This window comes from Astyanax mexicanus, chromosome 5 (assembly GCF_023375975.1).
Source record: "Astyanax mexicanus isolate ESR-SI-001 chromosome 5, AstMex3_surface, whole genome shotgun sequence".
Lineage (NCBI taxonomy): Eukaryota > Metazoa > Chordata > Actinopteri > Characiformes > Acestrorhamphidae > Astyanax > Astyanax mexicanus.
The window spans coordinates 25,051,072-25,074,110 of NC_064412.1; the positions used below are offsets into that span (position 1 = coordinate 25,051,072).

The following is a 23,039-nucleotide window of genomic DNA, read 5'->3' on the forward strand; positions in this document are numbered from 1 at the left end:
AGTGAGTCTAATTAATTTTTATGAAACTCACTAAATTACCTTGGAAAAGAGAAAATCGTCCCTTAAGGAAGAAACTTAAGGTCTTTTATGCAGCCGGGCACTAAACTTCACTGAATCTGAACTGAGGTAAACAAATTTTTGTTTTAAGTTAGATTTATACTACCATTTCACATATAATTCTAAAACTATAGATCTTTAATACATTTTAAAGAGCCCATACTACCCCACATTTGATTTATCTAAGTGCTGCAGTGTCTTTGAGTGAATTTGTGAACCAAAAACTGTCAAAAGTCAGTTGTACACCACCAACCTCTCTCCATCACCCTGCAGGAAAATCAAGATCAAGACGTGCTTCTGCTGGTAGCTGGTTTCAGAACTTGTGTCTGATGATGACGGTTGATGGTTAAGCTTCTCATCCAGGTGAAATCTTACTCTACACTTGTAAAGGAACTGTGTATCTCTACTCTTTAACAGTAAAGTGTATATTTTTTTATTATTTTGAGGTATTAACTCAATAACTTAAGTAAACCATAGATAGTGCAATGTCTCTCAAAAGTTCAGACACCACAGGTGTAGCCTATATGCTGATTGCAGTATAATGTGTAGCTCCGCCAGTTTGAATGATAAAACAGCCAATTTTCCAACTCTCTCACCAAATGTATTTTCTAGTCTGGACCAAGTTCCAATAGTACACTTACACTTACTAGACAAACTGGGTATTAAATGAAAAAAAAAATGCTTTGCTGTAAAAGCTTGGTCTGGAAGAATGGGGTGGGCCTACCAAATGGATAGGTAGACTATGGTTGCATAATCCACAACATGGCAGACATTTGTGGCTTAGTTTCTTTAGAAATTGTACTGTGTCCATATTTTGCTACTGTCACTGGTTTGGTTGGTTTACCAGCATCTTGCTTGTTGTCAAACTGGTCACATCAGTTGACTTGCTTGGTCAAGTTGGTCTTGCCGGTCATCCAGCATCGTTATTGTGCTCATGTTGGAAAACCAATTTTGTCATTCTGGTTAAGTGTGGTCAAAGTTGAATGGTCATGGCTAACGTGCTATATGTTGAATAAGCAGCGATAATCTGCTGAAGCCTAAATGAGTGTGGATAACTTGCTGTGTCAGTGTGAATGAAGGTTCATAAAAAACAAATTTATTGGTTTAAAAATATTTTATTTATTATCATTGTGAATAATCAGAAACAGGTGCTTCAATATAGAAAACAAACTCTTTGGTTTTGCTGATAATTTTCGCAGCATAAGTGATAAAAAGAAGTTAATATAAGACTGAGTGAAAGAAAAGATTTTGCAGTGAGTATACAAACGTTTGTGGGTTAAAGTTAAAAGTATTAAAATCTGATTTTTATTTATGGTTTAAAGGTTTCCTAATTTCTGAATGCCTGCAACTGGTCAGATAGTTGCTCAGCAGTGTTATTTGAATATTAGGGTAAACATTGTGATTAGCTTAGTTAATAAAATATCCACAGCATCCAATCTGACACAGAAATGAATCAGTGGTCCTGTTTCCCCTGGTTATGGTTCCTCCACTCCTCCATGATTTTTTGGGATAGCATAAGTGTCTGAATGCAGCCTCTCTCTTTCTCTTTATTTCTTTTCTCTCTCTTTACTCTCTCTCTCTCTCTCTCTCTCTCTCTCTCTCTGTCTTTATGTTCTTTCTCTCACTTTCTTAATTACTGTCTTTTCCGTGTTTGAATTGTCTGTCTCACCTTAAATTGCATAATATTGATGCCAGAATGGTATAGTTTAAGGTGTAGTAGAATGTGGATGTATGTATGTGAATGTATGAAGGGGGTTATGTCTGAAGAAGAGCTTTAAGGTGTTTGCAGTGCCCCTTCAGGCTGAGTGTATCCTCCTTCCTCTCTTTCCTTTACCTGCTCTTCATCCTCTTTCTCCACCTCCTCTTCGTGTAGAGCATTATGGGAAAACTCTCCAGTGGAGGCTCCTTGGGGCAGTGTGGCAGAGAGTGCGTACTCCTCACTAACCCCCTCTTCCACTTCCTCATTCTCCATGACCACTTCCTCCTTCTCCATAACAATATCCTCCTTCTCCATGGCTTCCATGGCTGCCTTCACCTCTAGCTGATCTGGGGTCAGTTGAGAGTGGACCTCAGTGAAGGTCAGGTTCTCATCAGGGCTGATGATGGGGTTGAGCTCGATAGTTGCAGCAGCACCGGGCAAGCTCTCAGTCTCCTCTGTTTGTTCCGCTTCAACATCCTCCTGAACCTCTTTCACTTTTTTTCTGCTGAATAGCGGAGAAACCTTGAAGGAGGTGCCCTTAGTGCTAAGGCTCTTCTTTATCTTCTCACGTTTCTCTGCAGAAACGATCTTGTTCATCTTCTTCTCAAAGTTCTGCCGGGAGAAGGCCTTCTTCAGACTGTCCACCTTCTTCAGGCTGGAGCGCTTGATCTTATCAGCACGAGATTTGTCCATGTGCTCTCCAGTCAGCTCCGTCAAGTCTATTCCTTCTTCCTCCTCGTCTTCCTCTTCCTCCTCGGGTCCAAACTCCTCATCAGAGGAAAGCTGGATGGTCTGGAGCTCCTGCTCTTGTACACGGTTGGGGTCAAGATTCACTGATTCATTGTCGGCATCACGAGGGTACGGTGGTGCGTCCTTAACAAACACACTTGACGGAATCTCGTTTTCTTCCTGATACAGAAAACAAAAACAGCAAGTTTCTGTTAAGATCCTACAAATGAAACAGCCCAGCCCGTTTTTTTTATCAAATAATGCATCCACATTATTGCTCATAAGATTATTTTAGATTAGTTGAATAGTAGGCTGGTCTTACCCCATGACATCTAAACAGCTTAATGTTGACTTTGACATGATAAGAAACTAAAAGTTAAAGAGCTAAAGAACTCTGCGTTGAACTGAAGGATATGCATGTTGGGCCTCCTGCACCGAGTACAGATGTGATTTCTGTGAGAGACTCTTGTCTGTTACACTGACAATTCCCAACGGTGGACTACTACAGACCAGGGAATGTCCCATCTATTTGGCTCCCACTGTCAGGCCCCACTTTAACTCAAGTAGTTCATGCCATTAGCATTCTGGCCAGTGTTTATCCTCAATCCTGGGATAACACCTCACAACATAATACATGTGTAAGCATTCTCAAGTTTTTCCAGAGCTAATAATTAAAAATCAATATACACACTGTGATCCCATGGCGTTTTAGTGTAAAAATAAAGTCTAATAAGTACTGGTATATTGAATTCAAGGGAAATATAAAGAGAATTGGATGCTAGAAATAGTTTTAGTTAGTGTTCACACTTTTTAGTGTCTCGCTGTTCACTTTTAGTTAATTGACTGTATCTGACTTTGTGCTGATCTTCAGCAGATTTAGTATAGATGTGTTGAACTGAAGTAACTTTAAACTTTAACGCAGGTAATAACCATCTGAACCATCCATATTCCAGATATACCTGAATAGCCAGCCGCCTGAAGCACTTAAGTAGCAAACTCTGACTATTTGTGTGTGTGCTTGTGCGTACACCGGTTGTATATTCGATTTGCCAAGGCAACCATCTTATGTGGGAGACCTGGGGATTGTGGAAACTATGTTTAATTGAACTTGGTAAAACAGGATGAACTCAAAATTCCCAACGAAGAATTGTTCCACTGTGATTAGCTCCTGCAAGCACACACACACCCCTATCTTCCGTGGTGGAAGTGGCTGAAGAATAGCGAACCGAGGGCAGGAAGCAGCTCAGAGTTTCCACTGGTGGGTTCATAGGTGGGACAGTGGCAATCAAAAGAGTAAAGTAACCTAAAGATTCGTGTTTTAAAGACTGTGTAAAACAGGTTCTCCATTATTAGATGGAACCCTTTAACGGCACACACAACAGACAAGTCAGTTGGTTCATTGTGTTCTCATGTTTTTAAACAAACAATAATTTACTGTAAACTGGCTTTAAAGAATCTTTCTTAAGTGTGTTCAGCAGAACCGCAGAATATGTTTGGAATTCAGGGGGAGTGGAGAAACACACACACACAGAATTCCCAATACATGACATCACACAGAAACGAGAAGAGGAGAATACCACTTATCTAACCTGAGAGCTTCTATAACCGCTGTAACTGCCTCAGTGTATATTACAATAGCTATATTTAAAGTGGTAATAATATTTACCCTAATTAGAGACTGAATAGATCTGCCTCAGTGTAAATCACAATACAAAACTTGCTTCTACGTTTCAAGAGCCTTTTACCTTCAGTAAAACATGACATAAAAATGACCCCATGTTATAATAATCTCATGCAATACGAAACGAGTGCAAATATTCAATCTGATCCTGTTAAAAAGGTGTTTTCTGGGCTCCGAGTGGTTCAGACCAAGCACTGCCACTATGATCAGGAGATTGCCGGTTCAAACCCTGTTAATGTTGCTGGCCATCGGCTACCAGAGCCCTGAGAGAGCACAATTGGTCTTGCTCTCTCCCCACATCACTCCAAGTGGTGATGTCCCCAGCACACGGTGACTGTAAGCTGATGTATCGGAAGCAAGTCGCTGTGCTTTCCTATGAGTGCGCTGGCTACTTGGCAATGCTATCAGCATCAGTTCGAAAAGAGGTGGTGGCTGACTTCATATGTATCGGAGGAGGCATGTGCTAGTCTTTACCCTACTGATGTAATAGGGGTCCTAATGAGTGAAGAAATGTGAAGAATTGGATAAAAAAAGGTATTTTCCTGTTTGTTTGTTTTTTTTGTCACTTGTCACCATTCAGGCCAAACAATTGCTTGGGGCCCCAGAACAGTGGGGACCAGACAGGGGACATGTAGCACTGTTAGTGAACAAATGAAAATAGGAGAGAGCTGGGGCCCTGCAAAAAAATGTAATTTGAATGAAAAACTGTAGTATTTGAGTAATTTATTGTGCTAGATTTACACTATGATGTACTGCAGGTATTAGTCTGTTAATAAAACTGAAAACTGTATATTTATGCATAAATTGTGCATAGTAAACAATGACTAGTAAAATATGTGCTCAAAAACAAAACTATATCACTCTACTGCCCTTCCTTAGGATCATTCCTTTTCTGGCACCAACAAATTCATAAACATTTGTATGCGTATTTATAAAATAATAGTAATATGGTATTTTGAAGGAAATTGTTTTTACATTTCCCAAATTTTTAGTTGCTGTCAGTTTTTTTATAACATAATACTACTGGTGCCCCAACAGGCACACAAAACTCAAATCCTAAAGACGACAGTGTTTCTGGTAGCTTTAGGTTGAACATTGATCACTGTGTATCACAGGCTACAATCTACATGTGTTATTAACATTTAACTGCAAATATCTAGACCATTACTTTATTACTATGAGTGGGTTAGAAGATTCTAATTGCCTATATTATATTATATTATATTATATATTACTATATTCTAACAGCCTATATTATCAGATTTCTTATCTTGTGCAAAACTGCTAAATATTTGTGGGAATGGGCAACTTTTTAAAACTGAAATATGGATGGTAGATGCATAGATGTATGGACAATGTAAAAATACAGGGAGACACTGCAAGAGCACCTGCATCAGTCTTCTAAAATCTAAAGCCGTAATCAGAAGCCTGATCAACACAGAAGTGGTTTAAGGACAAAAAATATGATCAGATAGATCATAATCAAATAAAAAGTCCTTAGTTCAATGCAGAACCTGTGGTACTGTTTCAGATCCAGCAGACCTACAGAACATGAATCAGATATTCAGAAGAAATGAGTGAAGATCCTCCCAAGCATAGCAGAGATCTGGTAGAAACCCCAACCCATCTAAGACCAGGCAAAGTTCTCTCTCTTCCCCTATTCTCCATCCGCAGATAGCCTTATTAGGCTGTCTTACAGAAACAGCAGTAAAACACACCATCACACACTCCAGTAAGCCTGTGTTTGGAGCTGGTCATGGAGAAGCAAACCTTAACATATTACAGTCTCTCTCTCTCTCTCTTTTTCTCTCTCTATCTATCTCGCTCTTTCTATCTCAGACACACGGATTAAGAAAACCAGAGAGAGAAATCAGTTATTATCACTTAGCTTTTTTTTTTAACAGATGTTTTCCACTTGACTAATTGTATCTGTATCCTTCCAGAAACAATCCTAAAGGCTTGTTCCTCTGAATCTCTTCTGTGTCAGTGCAAATGTGTGATTTTTGCCGAATCCCAGCCACACCCTTCCTGCTAATGCTGTTTAACCCCTCACCTTTGACCCTCATTTTAGAATGTAGAGGTCTGCAGCTGTGAAATGTCGAGCTGCCGTGTTTCCCCACCCTCCCTTACTCACACACACACTGTCTCAGCTGTGAAACATACTTATGCCTAATGTGTTTAGAAGTTTTGATGCTGATTAAAATAACTTTAGGTATGCGACTGAAGCAAGATCTCATTCCACATGAAATTGAAATGGACATTTTTGGACATTCTTTCATTCTGGAATGTGCTCACAGTACAATAACTGAATTCATAAATAGATTAAAGGCTTGTTCTGCAATGTTGCATAAAAGAATATGATGAATGATACATTTCTTTTGTTTACTAAAATTTGAAACGCTAAAATTAACCTCTTGTGAATTTCCTGTTTTATAACAAATTGCTCTTATTGCTGTTTGGTTAGCGCCCCCTAGAGGTTTCAGAGATAGTTAGTCTCTGTGCTTTTTTCTTTCAATATTTTTTTTAGATCATTCAAACCCCACACCCCTCCACCCAATGGCCCACCACCCCCTGTTACCCGTACCTGGAAGATGAGCACTCTGAAGTTGTTCCTTTGGATTAGGTGACTGTGGTTCGCCTCCAGCTTCTTCACCTGAATGGCCTGTTTCTCCATGCGGTCCCTGACCTCCTTCATGTGGACACTGACCTTGCGGCTCTTGTCCAGCAGTTTGCTGAGGGTGTTGGCGGTGCTGCTGTGGCTCTTGCTGAGTTTGGTGATGTTGTTTTGGATTCCACGGACGGCACCCTCCACCTGGGCCTGCCGCTGCTCCAGGCGGGACTGGTCCTCCTGGACACAGTCCAGCATCTTGACCAGCTGGTCCAGCAGAGTCAGAACCGTGATGGCACACACGCCATCAGGCTCAGGCTGGAGCAGGGTGTGTGTTGGAGGGGCGTCCACCACTGGGTCCGGGACGTGCAGCTCCTGGCTCTCATGTCCATTTGCCACGCTGATCCTTTCGGCCTGGACTCCGTCCTCACCCATTTTCACACACAGCTCACACACTTGCAGGACTTGCAGGGCAGCTCACACACTGGAAGCTCACACACTTGTAGCACCACACCCTGTGAGTATGTGTGTGTGTGTGTGTCTGATCTTGTTCTTCGCTGTTTTTCAGGAAAAAGTTTCAGTTTCCAGATTCAGTGGCCCCACCCCTCTCTCTCGCTCTCTCTCTCCCCTCAATCTTCCTCCCTCTGTCCCTCTCTCTCTCCCACTGCCCCCCCTCACTTGGAAAAGTAGAGCAGTGTTTTCCCCTCACAGCCTAAAAAGCCATTCCCCACCCTAAAGGGGTGGAGCTTGGTTTCCATGGAAGCTTGTTCACCCAGTGCCTGGAGCTTCATGTGTTTGCCTGTTCTGAGTGCAGGAGTTAGTGATAGAGTGTGTGTGTGTGTGTATGTGTGTGTGTGTGTAATGGTATGTGAGCAACAGTCTCCAATAAACTCTCTCCCCATTTTCGTGCTCTCACCCACTTGCACTTGGCCCTCAGCCAAATTAAAGGGTGAAGAAAGCGTGTGTGTGTGTGTGTGTGTGTGTGTGTGTGTGTGTGTGTGTGGCAAGAAAAGCTACATGTTTGAACAGTGAGCTCATATATGCCTGTAAGTGTGTGTGTGTCAGGGAGACAATGCAGTCAGTAACTTCTATAGTTATGAATAGTATCTGAGACAGTTTTGAAACTCTCAGTCTTTGGCCTAATCCCATTTCACCTCCTGCCCCTACTATTAAGCCCTACCCCTCCATATATGTGCATTCATGCCTTGGGGTAGGGTGTCCCTTATTCTTTTTAAGTGTTTCTCCAAACAGAGATTTGTCAAAGCAGATGGTTATAAGAAAAACCTGCAATGCACAAGTGATAGGGCTGCACGATATTCGAAAAAATTTACATTGCAAATGTTCTTTTTTCAAAGCTATATGTTGCAATATTAAACAATCAGGGGCCATGACTTTACCAGCTTCACCTCCACACAAGTGCAGTCTTAAGTCGGGACCGATCAAGAGTGAGTCAGCGCCGAGTACTTAAAACAAGAGAAAAACAACAGTAATTAGCCCTTTAATCAGACATTTAAATTGATTTTTAAAAGGTGTATAGGAGCCTTTTTCTGGAATTAAAAGTGTGAATTCAGCTGTAACTGGAAATATCTGTGCAAAACTGTGCTGCCCCTCCCCCTCGCACTTCTCAGGCAGCAGCCTGTCACTTAGACAGATACAGAGACAACGCTGTGTATCTACTTCTTGTGTCAAGAATCAAAACACTGACGTGTTTGATTTAATTGCCTTGCACGTCCTGCGATGTGACATATCGCGATAGTGATGCAATATCGATATATTGTGCAGCCCTAACAAGTGACCAATGAAACCCACAGACGTATTGATTTGTTTGTTTCAAATTGCAATATCCATTGCATTTTGACATTAAATGGTGCTACAGTAACATTATTTTACCTAAGGCTCCCTGTAATCGACAAATTATGGGTGGAAGATGCTAAATAATTACTGCATTACTCCTTCCTTTGGGAAAGATACATTTAACTAAGGCACATGTGTCAAACACAAGGCCCGTGGGCCAAATGTGGCCCGCCACGTCTTTTTATGTGGCCCGCGAGAGCTTGTAAAATTTTAGTGTCTATAATAAATAGGTCAGAAGCGTTCTTTGACCAAAAAATACATTTCCCACAATGCTTGTCGATTGTATTACCCGCAAAGTTACGGCTTACTGCCACTACACGGCAGTGTAGTCATTGATGTGGAAACCCTGCCGGAGGGAAGGTGTAACTTCGCGGGTGGAATTGAGACATGTTTATCCCATAATATCCAGAAAAAGAAAAGTTGATGCAGACGGACGGCTGTGCTTCAAGGCGAAAGACCGGTATGCATTTTGTGTTACTGACGAAAATAAACGCTTTTTAGAAGAGATATAAATTATGTGTAAATATTTATAAGACAATAGCTGATCAAATCTGTTTTAATGAGGTTAATAAACATCACTGTGACATCGCTAGTCGCAGTTTCACCTCAGCAAAGGACGAGGAGGTGAATCACTTATCTAACCAGCCTTTACTGATTTCTTCAACAGTCTAACCTTGCAGCCGTGGTGTGTCCACTAAACTCCGTAGTTATAAACATCCTGAGGTTAGCAGCGCGCTAACTGACCTGTTTATAATGTAATCCGAGCAGTGACTCCGGGATGGCTGCTCTAAACTGCTGCTGTTAGCTGCTTGGGCTGAAATATGAACTGTAGAGAGCTGTATTATCCGGTTAGTGGGGTTATTTTATTTCATACACAGAAGAACTTAAAATTTTAAAAACGCTCCAGACTGGCTCAGCTGAGTCCTGTAGCCCGTGGCTGGGCTGTAGCTCTGACTCAGTAAAGACTGTGGGCTTGTGCTGCTGCAGCTCCCACTAGTGGTTGGATGAGGAAATGCTAAATCTGTCACAGCTCACAATTTTTGATTTTATATTTATTAAGCCTCTTTTCAGTATCAAACGTTTTGATCAAAGTTAATATAACTTGTATTTTATGTCATTTCTATTCACTTGTATAGTTTGGTTCTTGATTGATGGAGTTTTTGGATTTCATAACAGGATTTATGTTAATAGAGCAACAAGCAAACATTTTTTCCATGCAACTGTAATATTTGATTGAATAAATAATATATTGAGAGTTATTTAACATTAAGGAGTAATTACATTCATTTACATTTACATTACATTACATTACATTTGGTTACATTTTCTTATATTTATAAGTTACATCTGGCCCTCGGAGGACAGCCAATATGCCAATGTGGCCCTCGGCCAAAATGAGTTTGACACCCCTGAACTAAGGTCTAGCAGTGACTGGGGTACAAATGAGAAACAGGATTGCCCCTCTCACTGGTATCTTTCACTGCTGCTGAAAGATTTAAAAAAAGACTCCCTCCATTTGAAAAAAGCTAAAGAAAAATGGGAGGTGTAGTTTGGGAGGGGCACTGAGTGATGTATGTGTTTAGAGGCAGGGCATGGGGAAAGCTGATTGGCTGAGCTGCAGCAGCAGCAGTGTGCCTCTGATGAGGCGCAAATGGTTGGACGTCAGCAGGGGGGGCGGTATTATTGATTGACTGATCTGCATATTGTATGTGTCTGCATACCAAAATACTCAGACACATCATCTACACCTATCACAGTTGAATCTGAGAGGGTGCTGCAGAGGCAGAAATTACCACAATAAAGGCATTTAAGCAGGACAGGTATGTTGCATTACTTCAAAGAAACACATTTTAGCTTTTAATGAAAAAATATGATTTAGGGTTTAGTGTCTCTTTAACCCTCCTCTCTTGCTGTTGTGAGGAAATTTAACATAATCTTTAATATTGAAAGAGCAATCCAAGAACCAAAAACAAATGTACATAAATAACACAGATTAGAACTCAGGTGATAAAGAGTGGGAGAGCTGTCCAAGAACGACTAATGGGGAGCATACAACAGTGACAAGATGTTAAGAACCAGAAGGTGTAATGGTACCCCCAGTGTGGCCAAGGAATGAAGACAACCTTGTGGACCACCACCCACTTTTCCAAAAGCATCTTAACTTGACCAACCAGAGCTGTTGTTGCACTGGACTGAAGATAGTGAAGTTATCAGGGATGATCTCTGGCTTGGACACAACTGTAACCAGTGAAAGGATAAGGCAGACAATGCCTGATGTGACCTCTAGGTCAGGGAGTGCGTTTCTAATGCTTACACAACCCTGGATGTAGGACATTCTTTGCAGGAAACCTGGATCCTTTCCAGCTCTGTTTCTTTAGACCAAAGCCCTTCCAGTTGACCATATATTATACCCCGTTCCTCCTGAAAGAGCATAGCCTCACCCAGTGGCACTGGGAAAAATAAATTGAAGAGAGAGGCTCAACTTTGTTTAGACATTTATTAGACACTTGAACTTGTATAGGAATATTAAGCTTATTATGTTAACTAACACTTTGAACAATCTTAATTGGACCAATAGTCTACTTCAGTCCAAAGTAAATATTATGCCCAATTATTGTTCATGACAACAATTTACATCAACAATTTATCTAGCACCTGATTTATTCTCCTGCACTGACTGTTTGATTAAGGGTGATATCAGAAGTTAGAGTGATCATAACACTTTTAAACAAAGCCATTTAAAGAATTAAGACCAGACATGACTATACAAACCTGTATATTAAGGACTACAATCAGATGCAATGCCTTCCCCGAAAAACACAATATAATTAAGAATACTTTCAGCAGTTGGAATAATGGAATAAATCTGTTAGAATTGCAGTGTATTCTTGCACAGGGGTAAATCAGTCTACTGCTACATGTAACAGAGATGAACCAGAGATGAATCAAGAGTTCCCCTGTATTAACTTACATTTCTCACCCTATATTGCATGATACAAGTACTATAAATGAAAAAAAGACACTACACAGTTGTTCTAAAGGTATTGATTGCGGCTCCAATGACCATAGCCTTCATTCACCAATTATCATTCAAAGAATTTAATATTTTGAGTTTATACCGTCAGAAATACTGTATTTTTACTAGAAATTTTCTGATTTAAGATTGTAGAAATGTACCCAGATCTGTCTGACATAACTGACTCTAACTAAAAATGCTATTTACACTTTTTATGCTTAATATTCTTTTAAACTAAATCTAGCAATGCCTAACCCAATATCTGGTACTTTATATTAGGATTACACAGAACTGGAGGTATGGAGTCTCTAGTGATATGATCTTATAGGATCACTTGTTTTTGTATTTCTTCTTCACTTGAACTCCCTAAATCTGGTTCCTGGTTCTTAAATCTCAAACAAAACTGTCTACGTTATCCAGTTTATGCCAATAAAGCAGCACTTTTTCCATTAATCTAATCTAATATGATCTAATAAAATGCATTTTTTCCACTTAGAAAAAATCATTGATAGGGCTTTTAATGAATCTCATTTCTTCTGTTTCTTAAGACAAATTGCCTTTTCACTGATTCTGTCCTGAGATCATAAAAAATCATCAAGCTTGTTTGGCTGCTTTTTGAGGTTTTTTGTAATGGTCTCTCTCTTGTAACAGCTGCTCTGACCACACACTGATAGACACGGTGCCAAACGGTATTTTCTACAGAACTTAGAATCGCATGTAGATGTACAAGGACAGCCTTTTTTTATTTTAACTGAGATACATTTTGTAAAACAAAAAAGAAATAATTTGTTTTAATAAAATGTTTTTTTTTGCTGAGAATGTGTTTTTGCACCCAGCATGCTCAAAAGTATCAAGGGCTTTATTATATCAAGGTCTCGTTCTCTTTTAGCTCACCAGCATTCTTTAATTTTAAATTTTAATGATGTGTGAATAAGCAGATAAAGACTAAGTTTGCTGTTCTGATATCTTCATGTTGGCAGTAGATCTCGAATCAATGTCATTAGCAGCACCGTTGTTACACAAGTAATCAGCAAAAGCTGTCATGGTAAGAATAAATTCTGGAAAGACCTACCAGAAGCTGTTTTAGAATAAATATGTTTGATTCCATTTATTAGAATATTTTGTCTCCTCTTTACTCAGGAAAACTTATTTTTTTAACAGTTAAGGTGTATAAAGTGTTATTTGGACAAGTACCATAGAATAAACCATGTAGTTCTTTAGAGCATCAATACATTTAATTGTCATTTTAAGGACAACTGTAAACCTTTTAATAAAGTTTAAATGTCACGGAAATGAAAAAAAAAAAGCTTTCAGAATCCCTTTAATAAGAGTAATTTAGAGTAATTTAATAAAACTATTTAGGACTCATTTATTTACTCAGCATAAACCTACAGATGAAAGAAAGTGAAGAGTGTTCTTCAGCACTGCTTTAGACATTTATTTATTCATGCATTTTTACCTTTCAGGTTCCTTTATAGTTCTCAGTTTACACACAGTTTTTATGCAAAGGAGCTTGTCTGCCCGTGTTAAATCAACACTGTAAGCATTAGAATTTGACTAGATAAATGTTAATTTAACACAACAGTGTTGATTTATCCCTGGCAAATCTGCTGTGTTTTATGTTCTCTGAACACTGTCAAGAACAAAAATGCAAGCTTAGTTCATCATGAAAACTTGAGAATGTGTTAATCAATGGATTTGTTGAATTAGGTGTGTTTTAAGCCGGATATCACCAACCTGTGCAAACTCCAGGCCTAATCAGCCCAGCTGCAGGGTGGGACAAATACATATTAAACAAATGTGTGTACTTGAATGTATATGTAATGAATACGTGTACGAAAAATGCAGTGACCCTGAGGTAGCCTGTAGTCTGCAGGCCCAAATTGACTAAATAAAAAAAAGTATTTATGTCTAAATAGTATTTTTTTTCTCTTGTAATGCAGCACCACTCCATGGACATAATCTATTATTACAGGTCTGCAGTATTTGACATAAATGTATACAAGAACTCAGCCCACATCAGTACAGCTGTAGATTTTCAGAAGTTCCTATTTTTAAACAAAATTGTGTTGTATTTGTGGAGTGACCTTTTTACCATTGTCATGACAGATCATTGATCCATCAGCAAATATTGTCTGAGTCAATAACTGTGACAGACAGATTGTTCAGTGTCACATTTATAAGCACACACTTTTGTGTTTACATAAATATTTGAGTCTTTGCATGTTTAATTTCAGTTAGGTCAGGTGACCGTGATGATTAGTTCTGGATCACAAACTCCACTCCATCTCATCCTAAAGATATTGGATGGGGAGCTCCAGCATGGTTCCACCGCTCAACATTCCAACAAAGGAAGGGATGAAGGTAGAAGGTTGTATAAGTTTAAGTGGGTCCTTTTAAGAAAATCCCCAAAAGATCCCAAAAATTTTGACTGTTAACATAAACAAAATCCAGCTTAAAACCAGCTGGTCATCAAGAGAAAAAACATAGACTATGCTGGTAGACTATCTCCTTGACTAGCATAACCAGGGTATGTATTTTTTAAGCTTTTTTTTTTTTTAGAAGGGTTTACTTTATTAACATTGACCACAAATGTCTTATGTTTGTGCATACCCTGATATTATACAACATTAAATAAAGGTTATTTTTATACATTTAATTTTTTTAAGGTTGATGATGGAAAAAAACAACCTTTATTTGACATTTCCCTATGTCCATCAGTTAATGCGGAAATTCTGACACTGATTCAACTTTCATTTAAAGGTTTTGAATGGTTGGAGCTCTGTATCTACATTTACTTTTAGGTGAAGTGTGCTTTACACAAATAATAATATTAATACTAAAATAATTATTATTTAAATGTGTCTTTTTATTGTGCAAGACCACAGTACTGATTATAGGAACAGAATACAAACAAGATACACATATGTAATGTAATTAAAATTTAATACAAACCATATATATAAAACCATAACATTTAGTCGAGATCTTTAGTCGTAAAATCGAGATTAACGTTGTTTCAGTGCATTAGCGATGGAAAGTTAACGCAAATTTAACGTTTGGTCGTATTCTGCTTCAGCCATCACTTCCAGACCCAGGCGAACTGTGTAACTGATAACACAGCTCCGCTTGATCCACTCGAGACGCCGTAGCTCGCATCCAAAGGACCTTTCTAGTTGCCATCGGTGACGCGTCCCTTGTCAACCAATCAAGCCCCGCCCCAAGTGCCGCATTCTTCATCCTGATTGGTCCGTTTGTGTAGTTTCGTCTGAGACGCGCACGGTAGTAGGGCGATTCTGCTGTCAATCAATCTCCGCCGAAAATCTATTTACAGTAGGCTGGAGGAGCAGCAGCCGAGGCGAATCTGTTCAGATTAAAAGCAGCGCTGTGTGTTGTAAAGTGTGGTATTCCGCTAGCCAGTTCACCTAATAACCAGGTTAACCCGCTACAGCGAGTCGAATATTTTAGCTAGTGGACTGCTGCTTTCTGTTCTGTTTTATTTTTTTTATTTTTCCATTCAGTGAATCGGACGATTTTCGGAACGATGTCTTCGGATGAAGACAGGGCGAAGGAGATCCTGAAGGGCTTTAAACTGTATCCTTTAAACTTGAGGCAACAGCGCCAGATTAGCCTTCAGCTTCCAGAATAACATTCAGTGACCAGATTAACACTGTTTAGCTAAACGTTTCATTTCGTTTAAGAAATGAAGCGTGTTTTCTTATCTAACGTTTTTTAGCCATAGAACCTAAGCTAGCTGGTTATAGCGATGCTTTTCCGTTAGCAGGATTAGAGAGCCGAGTAACTAACGTTTGCAAGGTAGCTGGCTAATAATTAGCTAGCGTTAGCAATCTTAGTTAACTAACTATAACTAACTGTATAGCTAGCCAAAATTTGTTTTTATATTTTTATTCTTAATCGGCAGCGAATAACCAGTGTTAATACTTAACCTATTATCACAGCCAATTTAAGCCTTTTTAATTTTGTAGTGTGCAGCTACTAATTTATTTTAAATATTGGTGATAGCTGTACATAATATTTTTTTAATTCTATAACCATTAGCTAACTTAGTTAACCTAGCTATCTGTTAAAGAAAGTGTGTTATAGCTAGTTAGCTAACTCATAATTTTAACAAACTTTATATTCTTTATTATGGCTTATTATTATATATTTTATTACTTTTTGTATTATTATTGTAATTGTATTTAAAACGAAAGTTTATGTCTTTGCAGCAGCATGCTAGCACACTAACTTATATTCTATGTAAGGCTAGCTAGCTTTACTGGCACCAGGTCTATTTTGCAGATAAGAGTACATTAGTTTGTTAGGCTGGCTAAACTAGGTTAGCTAACTAGTTTATCAGACTAGTAGTACCGGTGAGTAGTAGTACTGTTTGTATAAATTAGCTAACAGCTAGTTAGGTTAGCTAGCTAATGTATAACTTTCGTTACCAACTGATAAGTGCAATATATATAAAAGTACACTAGACGTCTTTTTTTTGTGGTTTACAAATTGCCCAGTTTCCTAACGTTACTGATTGATGTTACAGGGGGTGTTACGTGTGGTAACCTGGTAGTGAGGTGTTACAGTCAATCTTTAGCTTTTAGTAAACTGATAATTTGTTCTGTTTTGCGGGATATTTCCATATATGTCTGTAGGCGTGCAGAATGTCAGCTATAAATCACGTATTTAAATTGCTTTTGTTTTTTGAGCTAGGGCTACTTGGTCTGCATCTTTATTACACTACACTTCCTTCACAGTGTAATCTAAAATGTTGCTCAAATCTGATTTTTCACTAGTTTATTTAAATGCAGACATGTCTGACAGGCTCCAGACTGTGTAGCAGGTCATATTTAGGAAGATTTTAGGAGGTTGCTAGATGTTTGTGGGATCAAAGTGCATTAACTAGTGAAATGACCCCACTGTAAGAGTGTCTCTGCTGGCTACTTGGTTTACATAACGTTGCCTGCTGCTCCTAAAATTGGCTCAGTAAGTCCGACAAGAATAATCACACCTGCACAGCCTACCGCCATACTGTAGCCGTCACGAAGGGTAGGTTGGATTCATTTAACCTGTTGAAAGGGCCTGTAGAGGTATCCTGATGTGGCATTGTGTTTTTTTAGAGTCATTTGCTGATGTTGTAATTTGCAGTTGATTATGAGTGTGACCTTCTTTGGGAAGGTAAGGGTGTATCTTACAGGCTGGTAATTCTTAAATCCTTTATTTGCAAGGGCAGGGATTTGCCTTATGCTACTCGCATCCCTGCCTGTGCCGGGTGGTTCTCAAAGTCTCATTACAGTAATGGCTTTAAATCTTTCAAATATTTGCCTTACCTATAGACATATTTATAGAAGGCTAATTAATGTCATATTTGTGTAGGTTATAACTTAGTAATGGAAGCTTAATGAGCTTTAGATATCAAACCAGTCAAAGCCAGCAAGAATTCATACTAGTGTCAGGAGTCTTTTTGTTATTTTTTTGCTGTATTTAAATACCTACATGATTACTCTAAATGGTAATACATCTGTTTCTTAATTATTGTAAATTGCCAACACTGTAAAATGAATGTTAATGTATAATAATCAACTCTGCTGTAGCTACACTGCCTAAACGTAACACTGAATCCCCTTGTGGCTTTAAATGTGCTGTAAATTGTAAACAATTATCCCAATATCTAATATCTAAGTGGGCCTGTTTGTTTGGAATATTGTACTGTTTTGTATCTGTGATTCTCTGGCTGTGAGCCTCAGGGGTGAATGCAGTGCATAAAGTAGCCTCCCTTTGGAGAAGCACCAAAGCACACATGCTCATGAGGATATAAGTGCACACACCCCCAGAGCCAAGACCAGTGCTCACTGTGTAGAGACTTTTCCTTAATGTATCTTAAGTGTGTGAAAACATAGATATGTTAAAAACTAATATGTGGGAATTAGTATTCAGATGCAGATGGATACCATTCAAACTCCCTATTCAAACTTTTCTTTTTTGGTTTGATTTAGGTTAGAACATCTCACTGGAAACTGCCACTGAATGATCAGAGACAGTCTACTGACATTTAGAACGTTTTTTTAAGCTGGTACCTTATTTTTTTGCAAGGCCAACACCGAATTGCAAATGGCAGATTTGAAACAGTGGGTAACATTTTAAAAATGCATGTGACTTCCGTAAAAGCAGTGTAGCCTTGGGACTAATTAGCATGACTGTGTCATTGTTTGTGAGTTAAAGGGTTTCTCCCCTGCGACTCTCACTGTGCATCACTGGTATACACAGCTGGTGTGATCCTGAAGACACCTGTCACCACTAATCTCTAGTGCTATGGCCCAATCCATCATCAACGGACCCAGTTAGAGCATATGTTTTTAATTGAAACTTCCTGATAATCAATATAGTGCTGTGTCTTAATTGTGCTCTCACTTATGTTTTTTATAATTTGTTTTAGTTTTATAAAGTCTGAATTAATGGTTATAGTATAATATTGAATAAAAGTACTCTTGATAGTGATTGAGGGATGCTCTAAATCCTACTTAAAAAAGCAACTTACTGTGAGTCAACTTTATAGATTTTTTTTGTAAGGCAGTGTGGGTGAGTTTGCATCATGTGGTGTACACATAGTATGAACCATAACAAAAGAGGTGCTACCAAAGGTTATTTGAGCAGTGCCATAGAGGAACTGTTTTTGGTTGCATAAAGAACTAGATATGGACAATAGGACACTATTTTATTGTATTGTATTATTTCTCATCAAATTGACAATAACCTTTTTAAAGAATATAGGGGACTGTATTGTTGAAAAACGCTGACAAAACTGCACATTTCATTATTTTAATTGAATGTATAATATGACATTTTAAATAAAAATCACTGTACTCAGTTTAGGGTGGTATTTGAATAGTTGAGTTTTTTAAGGATCCGTCACTAATGGTGCATTTTGAGTGCTATTGTGTCTCTTGAGCTAAATATTGTGTATCATAGAAAAGCATTGTTATGCATTTTTTTTAGCATATCCTCCACCCCTATAAAAAATTAGGTCCTTGACCTATTAAAAAGCTTTTTCTTCCTCATCATTTTTGGTTCTTTATGGAACCAAAATATTTTCCTTTGGCATCTCTTAAAGAACTCTTGCTAGCAACATCATTTGTAGTGTTGAGTGTAGTATGTGGTAATGTGGGTCCCTTGGTGAGTGGTTACTATGGTGGGGGTTTGTGTTGTGGCCTGGCACTGACAGACCACTGTGTTTGTGTACCTCAAGGACAGGACTAGACAAGACACAGGTGGTCTGAAGATCAAGAGGTCAGATGTCTGTGACTTGAAGCAAAGAAGATTATCATTGTTTTTATGTGTTTTACTTCCGTAAGGGTTTTACTAAAGAAGCGTGAGGCTGACATTTGCTGTGATGCTTGAGACTGTTTGTGGAGTTTTAAGCACATTTTACAGTTAATGTGATGTAACAACTAAGTAAGAAAAGCTCTAAAATAGCTAATCTGATATAATGCTGTGTTGTATCTTGATACATTGTATCTTGTATTTTTGGACTTTTTAAACAGTGTTTATTTTATTTGCTGAACATTTTTTTAAATATGGAAGGCTTTTCTCTCAGATTTTAGTAGCCTTAACCTTAATCTGCAGAAACTGGATGAACCTGAGGGATGCAGAGACGGGGAAGGTTCTCTGGCAGGGTACTGAAGATCTCTCGGTTCCTGGTGTAGAACATGAAGGTATGAATGCTCCACTGTGTCAACTGTGTTCAAAGCTGTTGGCTCTATTTTCTAAGGACAGCAGTTCACCTAAGGTTTTACTTAAGCTTTTAGAGGCTTTAGCTGCAGACTGAATGGTCTTTGTGGATCTATGTTATGCATATATTTGCTGTCCAATGAAAAACAAGTCTCCAAAACAGCAACTTTACAAGTGAAAAGTAAAAACTTCTTCTTCTAAAACTTTCAAAGGTAAAAGAGTTTCTTTCTTTTTTAACTTTGGAGACATTCTGTTGGTGCAGTCATCAATAAATATTGATACACTGTAACAGTTTGTGAATAGTTTGTGTGTTTAAATTATATAGTAAAGTAAAAATTGACAAAAATGGAGAGATTTGTTTTTCATTGGATAGCGATGAAATCCACTATTATAAAGACTTAACATTGTTACAACAGTGGTATAACCAAACCATTATAGCGGTAGTATAACTGCTGTGTTTTCATGCAAAAAGGAAAAATGATATTTGTAAGTAGTGTTAAAAATTAAACTTTGTTCTCAGTGGGCTGAGGACATTTAACACACTTTACATGTAGATGGGTTATGTAAGAACATGAATACACTTGTGAATCTGTGCAAAAAGTGTAACACGTTTGTCCTTTTCAGCTCGAGTTCCCAAGAAGATTCTGAAATGTAAAGCTGTCTCTAGAGAACTGAATTTCTCCTCATCAGAAAAACTGGAAAAATTCCGCCTGGAACAAAAAGTGCTCTTCAAAGGCCAGTGTCTAGAAGGTTGGGACCACTATTTCTTATCATGCATACATTCTTATCTTTCCGTACTCCAAATTATACATTATACATTATACATTATTCAGTACACAATTTATACTGCAGTTTTTACAGTTAATAAAAAAGTATTTAATAACATATTTTACACATATACCTATATGTTTATAATGTCTTAGAATTTTTTTGTTTTAAGTTTATAAGTTGTTCTGTGTACTTTTTGGGTGTAACCATTTATTGTATCCCCTCTCCCCACAGAGTGGTTCTTTGAATTTGGCTTTGTGATACCTAATTCCACCAACACATGGCAGTCTTTGATAGAGGCAGCACCAGAGTCACAGATGATGCCTGCTAATGTGTTAACGTAAGATGTTTTTAAATGCACGTCTAGTCATGTTAAATAAGTATCTCTATTCTTTCTACTGCCCATTCCCTAATTGTTCTCTTTTTTGTCTTTTATAGTGGTAATGTTGTTATAGAGACCAAGTTCTATGATGATGAGCTTCATGTCAGCACCTCCCGGGTACGACTTTTCTACGTCTGAGGTTCTTTTTTTTTTTTTTTATCTGTCATTCAGTAGGATGCACACATGCCTGCACATTTTTTTTATGGCCAGAGGACACTCTGCATAATGAGCATTTCTGTGGCACCGTGACAGCGGCACTAAAGGGAACAACTTGAGCAAAACAAATTTCAGGTCAAACGGTCATTCCAATATGATGGCAGATAAGGACTTGTATATAAACGCATTGATGCCCATCACAACCTGACTATGTAAATTATTACATTTGTACATTTTTTTCTCTCCTCCCACTCTTTTATCAAATTGTATCATGCGTTGTACACTGCTACCTTGTCTTCTGTTTTTAAACATTTGCTCTGGGTTTTTGTGGTTGCTGAAATTGTGTTTTTTTTTGTTTGATTGCTTTTGTTTTTTTTTTCTAGCAACACTGTAAGATAGACAGTTTAAAATATTAAAATATTGATATCCTTGAGTGGTACCTTTTTTCTTTTATGCTGGTCTGTGTTTTAGAACTCAAATACATTTTTATATACGTACATATATGAGAGATAGTTATATTCGTTTTTTTTTAATGGAAACTTTCCAATTTTAAAGGAGCTTCTGGGACACTATTGGGCTGCCTCTAGCCTAGATATAAGATGAGATATAGTTGGGCATAAAGGCATACAGCGTACACATGGCATCATATGGCAGATTTGCCCAAACATGTTGCAGCTAGGTCTGTGGATTCCTCACACTCGTAGGTTTTTGAAACGGGCAACCAAACTGGACCCATAAATGCTCACTGGTGATAAATCCAGGACCTTGCCAAAGAAATTGTTGCAGTCTGACATTTCTGGTCCACATTGTGGGTGCATGAGCTTTATCTTGCTAACAAAGCCAGATGAAAGGCCTGCCATGAGAGGAAACCTGACCACAGGATGTCCTATGCATATCACAGAGCTGTCATAGACTGTCCCTCATATCACTACTAGGAGTGACTTACTGTCGTGTGTTATGGCTCTCCAGATCTAGCATTTGTATCAGTGTGTTGCTCCCCAGCAATGGCAGGATACACTACCCAAAAGTAGGCTCTGAGAGCCATTTTACACAGCAGCATTCTTGTGACAAGACCCAGTGTCTGAACAGACCACACCTGTAAAAATATCCTTATCTGCCCGAGATGTAACCGCATGTCAAAATTTTGGGTACATTTTTTTGTTTTTATTTTGTCAGAAAGTGTATAACCACTTTAAAAAAAAGTTCTTGTTTACAGTGATGTAGTTCTGCCATGTAACAGGCCTATATTCCATGACCGTTTAAAATTTATTTTAGGCACGTGTTAACTAAACTGTTCTAGTCCTATTTTGGGAGTGTTTGAAAGCAGTGTTCAAGTTCACATCCAGGAAAGTGCTAACATCTCATATTTATTGAGCTAATGCTTTATAAAGAAACAAAACCAATATCAAAGTATTTTGCTTGTATGCCTTTAAAAATAAAGCAAATCCCAAACCAGATAGCAAAAATATGTATAATCAGCATTCAGCAATGATAAATAAAGGTTGTTTAAAGGTTTTTTTTTTCTATTATCAACATTTAAGCGTGTAATACAATACAACCATAATTTAACCTCTTATTTGGCTTTGGCCTTATACAGGCCACATGTGTAGATGATACAAAATACATTTTGTCTGCAGTAAAATAAGTTACTTCTTATTTACTTCACATTCTTAGTTACTGCACATTCTAAAAACTTTAAGGGATTTGGAGACTCCTACAGGACACTTCGAGAAGCTGCCTGTCCACTCGCTACTCCACAGATCCCAGCAACAGGAATCAACACAGAAATGCTTCTAATCAAACATGAAACCTTTATATGTAATGCTTGAATAGAAATATTCAGAGGTGTCAAGTAACAAACTACAAATCCTGCTTTATCTCACTTAAATAGAAAATTTGGTAATCTATACTGACGTAAATCGTTTTTAGACTTTTTACATGTACTCTTTACATTTTTACACAACTATCTGTATACCCTGTTAACCCTTTCAGACCTGAATTAGAAAAAAAGAATAAAAAAAGTGCTGTTATCTGTCTGTAATAAGACACTACTATCCTAATATAAAATCTATAAATATAATTTGTATGCCTAATCATGATAAAAGTGTTCTAATTTAGGAATTACTTTGCTTCATTTGTTCTGTAGTGCTGACTTGCCTAATGTTGCTGATTATTTTTTTCAGTACAGTTAGCGCGGTTCAGTTACTGTTTCATTGGCTTGTTTTTTTATCTTTTCTGATGAACAAGTCTCAATTAGTGTTCTGTGCAACAAAACATTTAAAAAAAAAATGATAATGTCTATTGTAATTGACGCAGGGTCTAAAAGGGTTCTCTTACATTACTTTTACTTTTATACTCAGT

At 38.1% G+C, this 23,039-nt stretch overlaps 3 protein-coding genes across 3 annotated transcripts in view; 1 reads left to right on the forward strand and 2 right to left on the reverse strand.

The window, feature by feature from the left end:
- LOC111195860 (G2/M phase-specific E3 ubiquitin-protein ligase-like) overlaps positions 1 to 23,039 on the reverse strand; it is a 675,934-nt gene that overhangs the window by 464,017 nt on the left and 188,878 nt on the right. The gene's annotated exons all lie outside the window — the stretch shown is intronic.
- cavin2b (caveolae associated protein 2b) lies at positions 1,627 to 7,383 on the reverse strand. The gene is made up of 2 exons (XM_007248242.4): positions 6,751 to 7,383; positions 1,627 to 2,665 (listed from the first exon to the last, which is right to left on the reverse strand). The coding sequence occupies exons 1-2, from the start codon at positions 7,207 to 7,209 to the stop codon at positions 1,832 to 1,834; spliced, it is 1,293 nt and encodes a 430-aa protein (XP_007248304.3). The 5' UTR covers positions 7,210 to 7,383; the 3' UTR covers positions 1,627 to 1,831.
- Positions 14,967 to 21,111, forward strand: pde6d (phosphodiesterase 6D, cGMP-specific, rod, delta). Its single transcript, XM_007248241.3, has 5 exons — positions 14,967 to 15,238; positions 19,268 to 19,356; positions 19,997 to 20,122; positions 20,375 to 20,480; positions 20,579 to 21,111. Exons 1-5 carry the CDS (start codon positions 15,189 to 15,191, stop codon positions 20,658 to 20,660), a joined length of 453 nt encoding a protein of 150 aa, XP_007248303.1. The 5' UTR covers positions 14,967 to 15,188; the 3' UTR covers positions 20,661 to 21,111.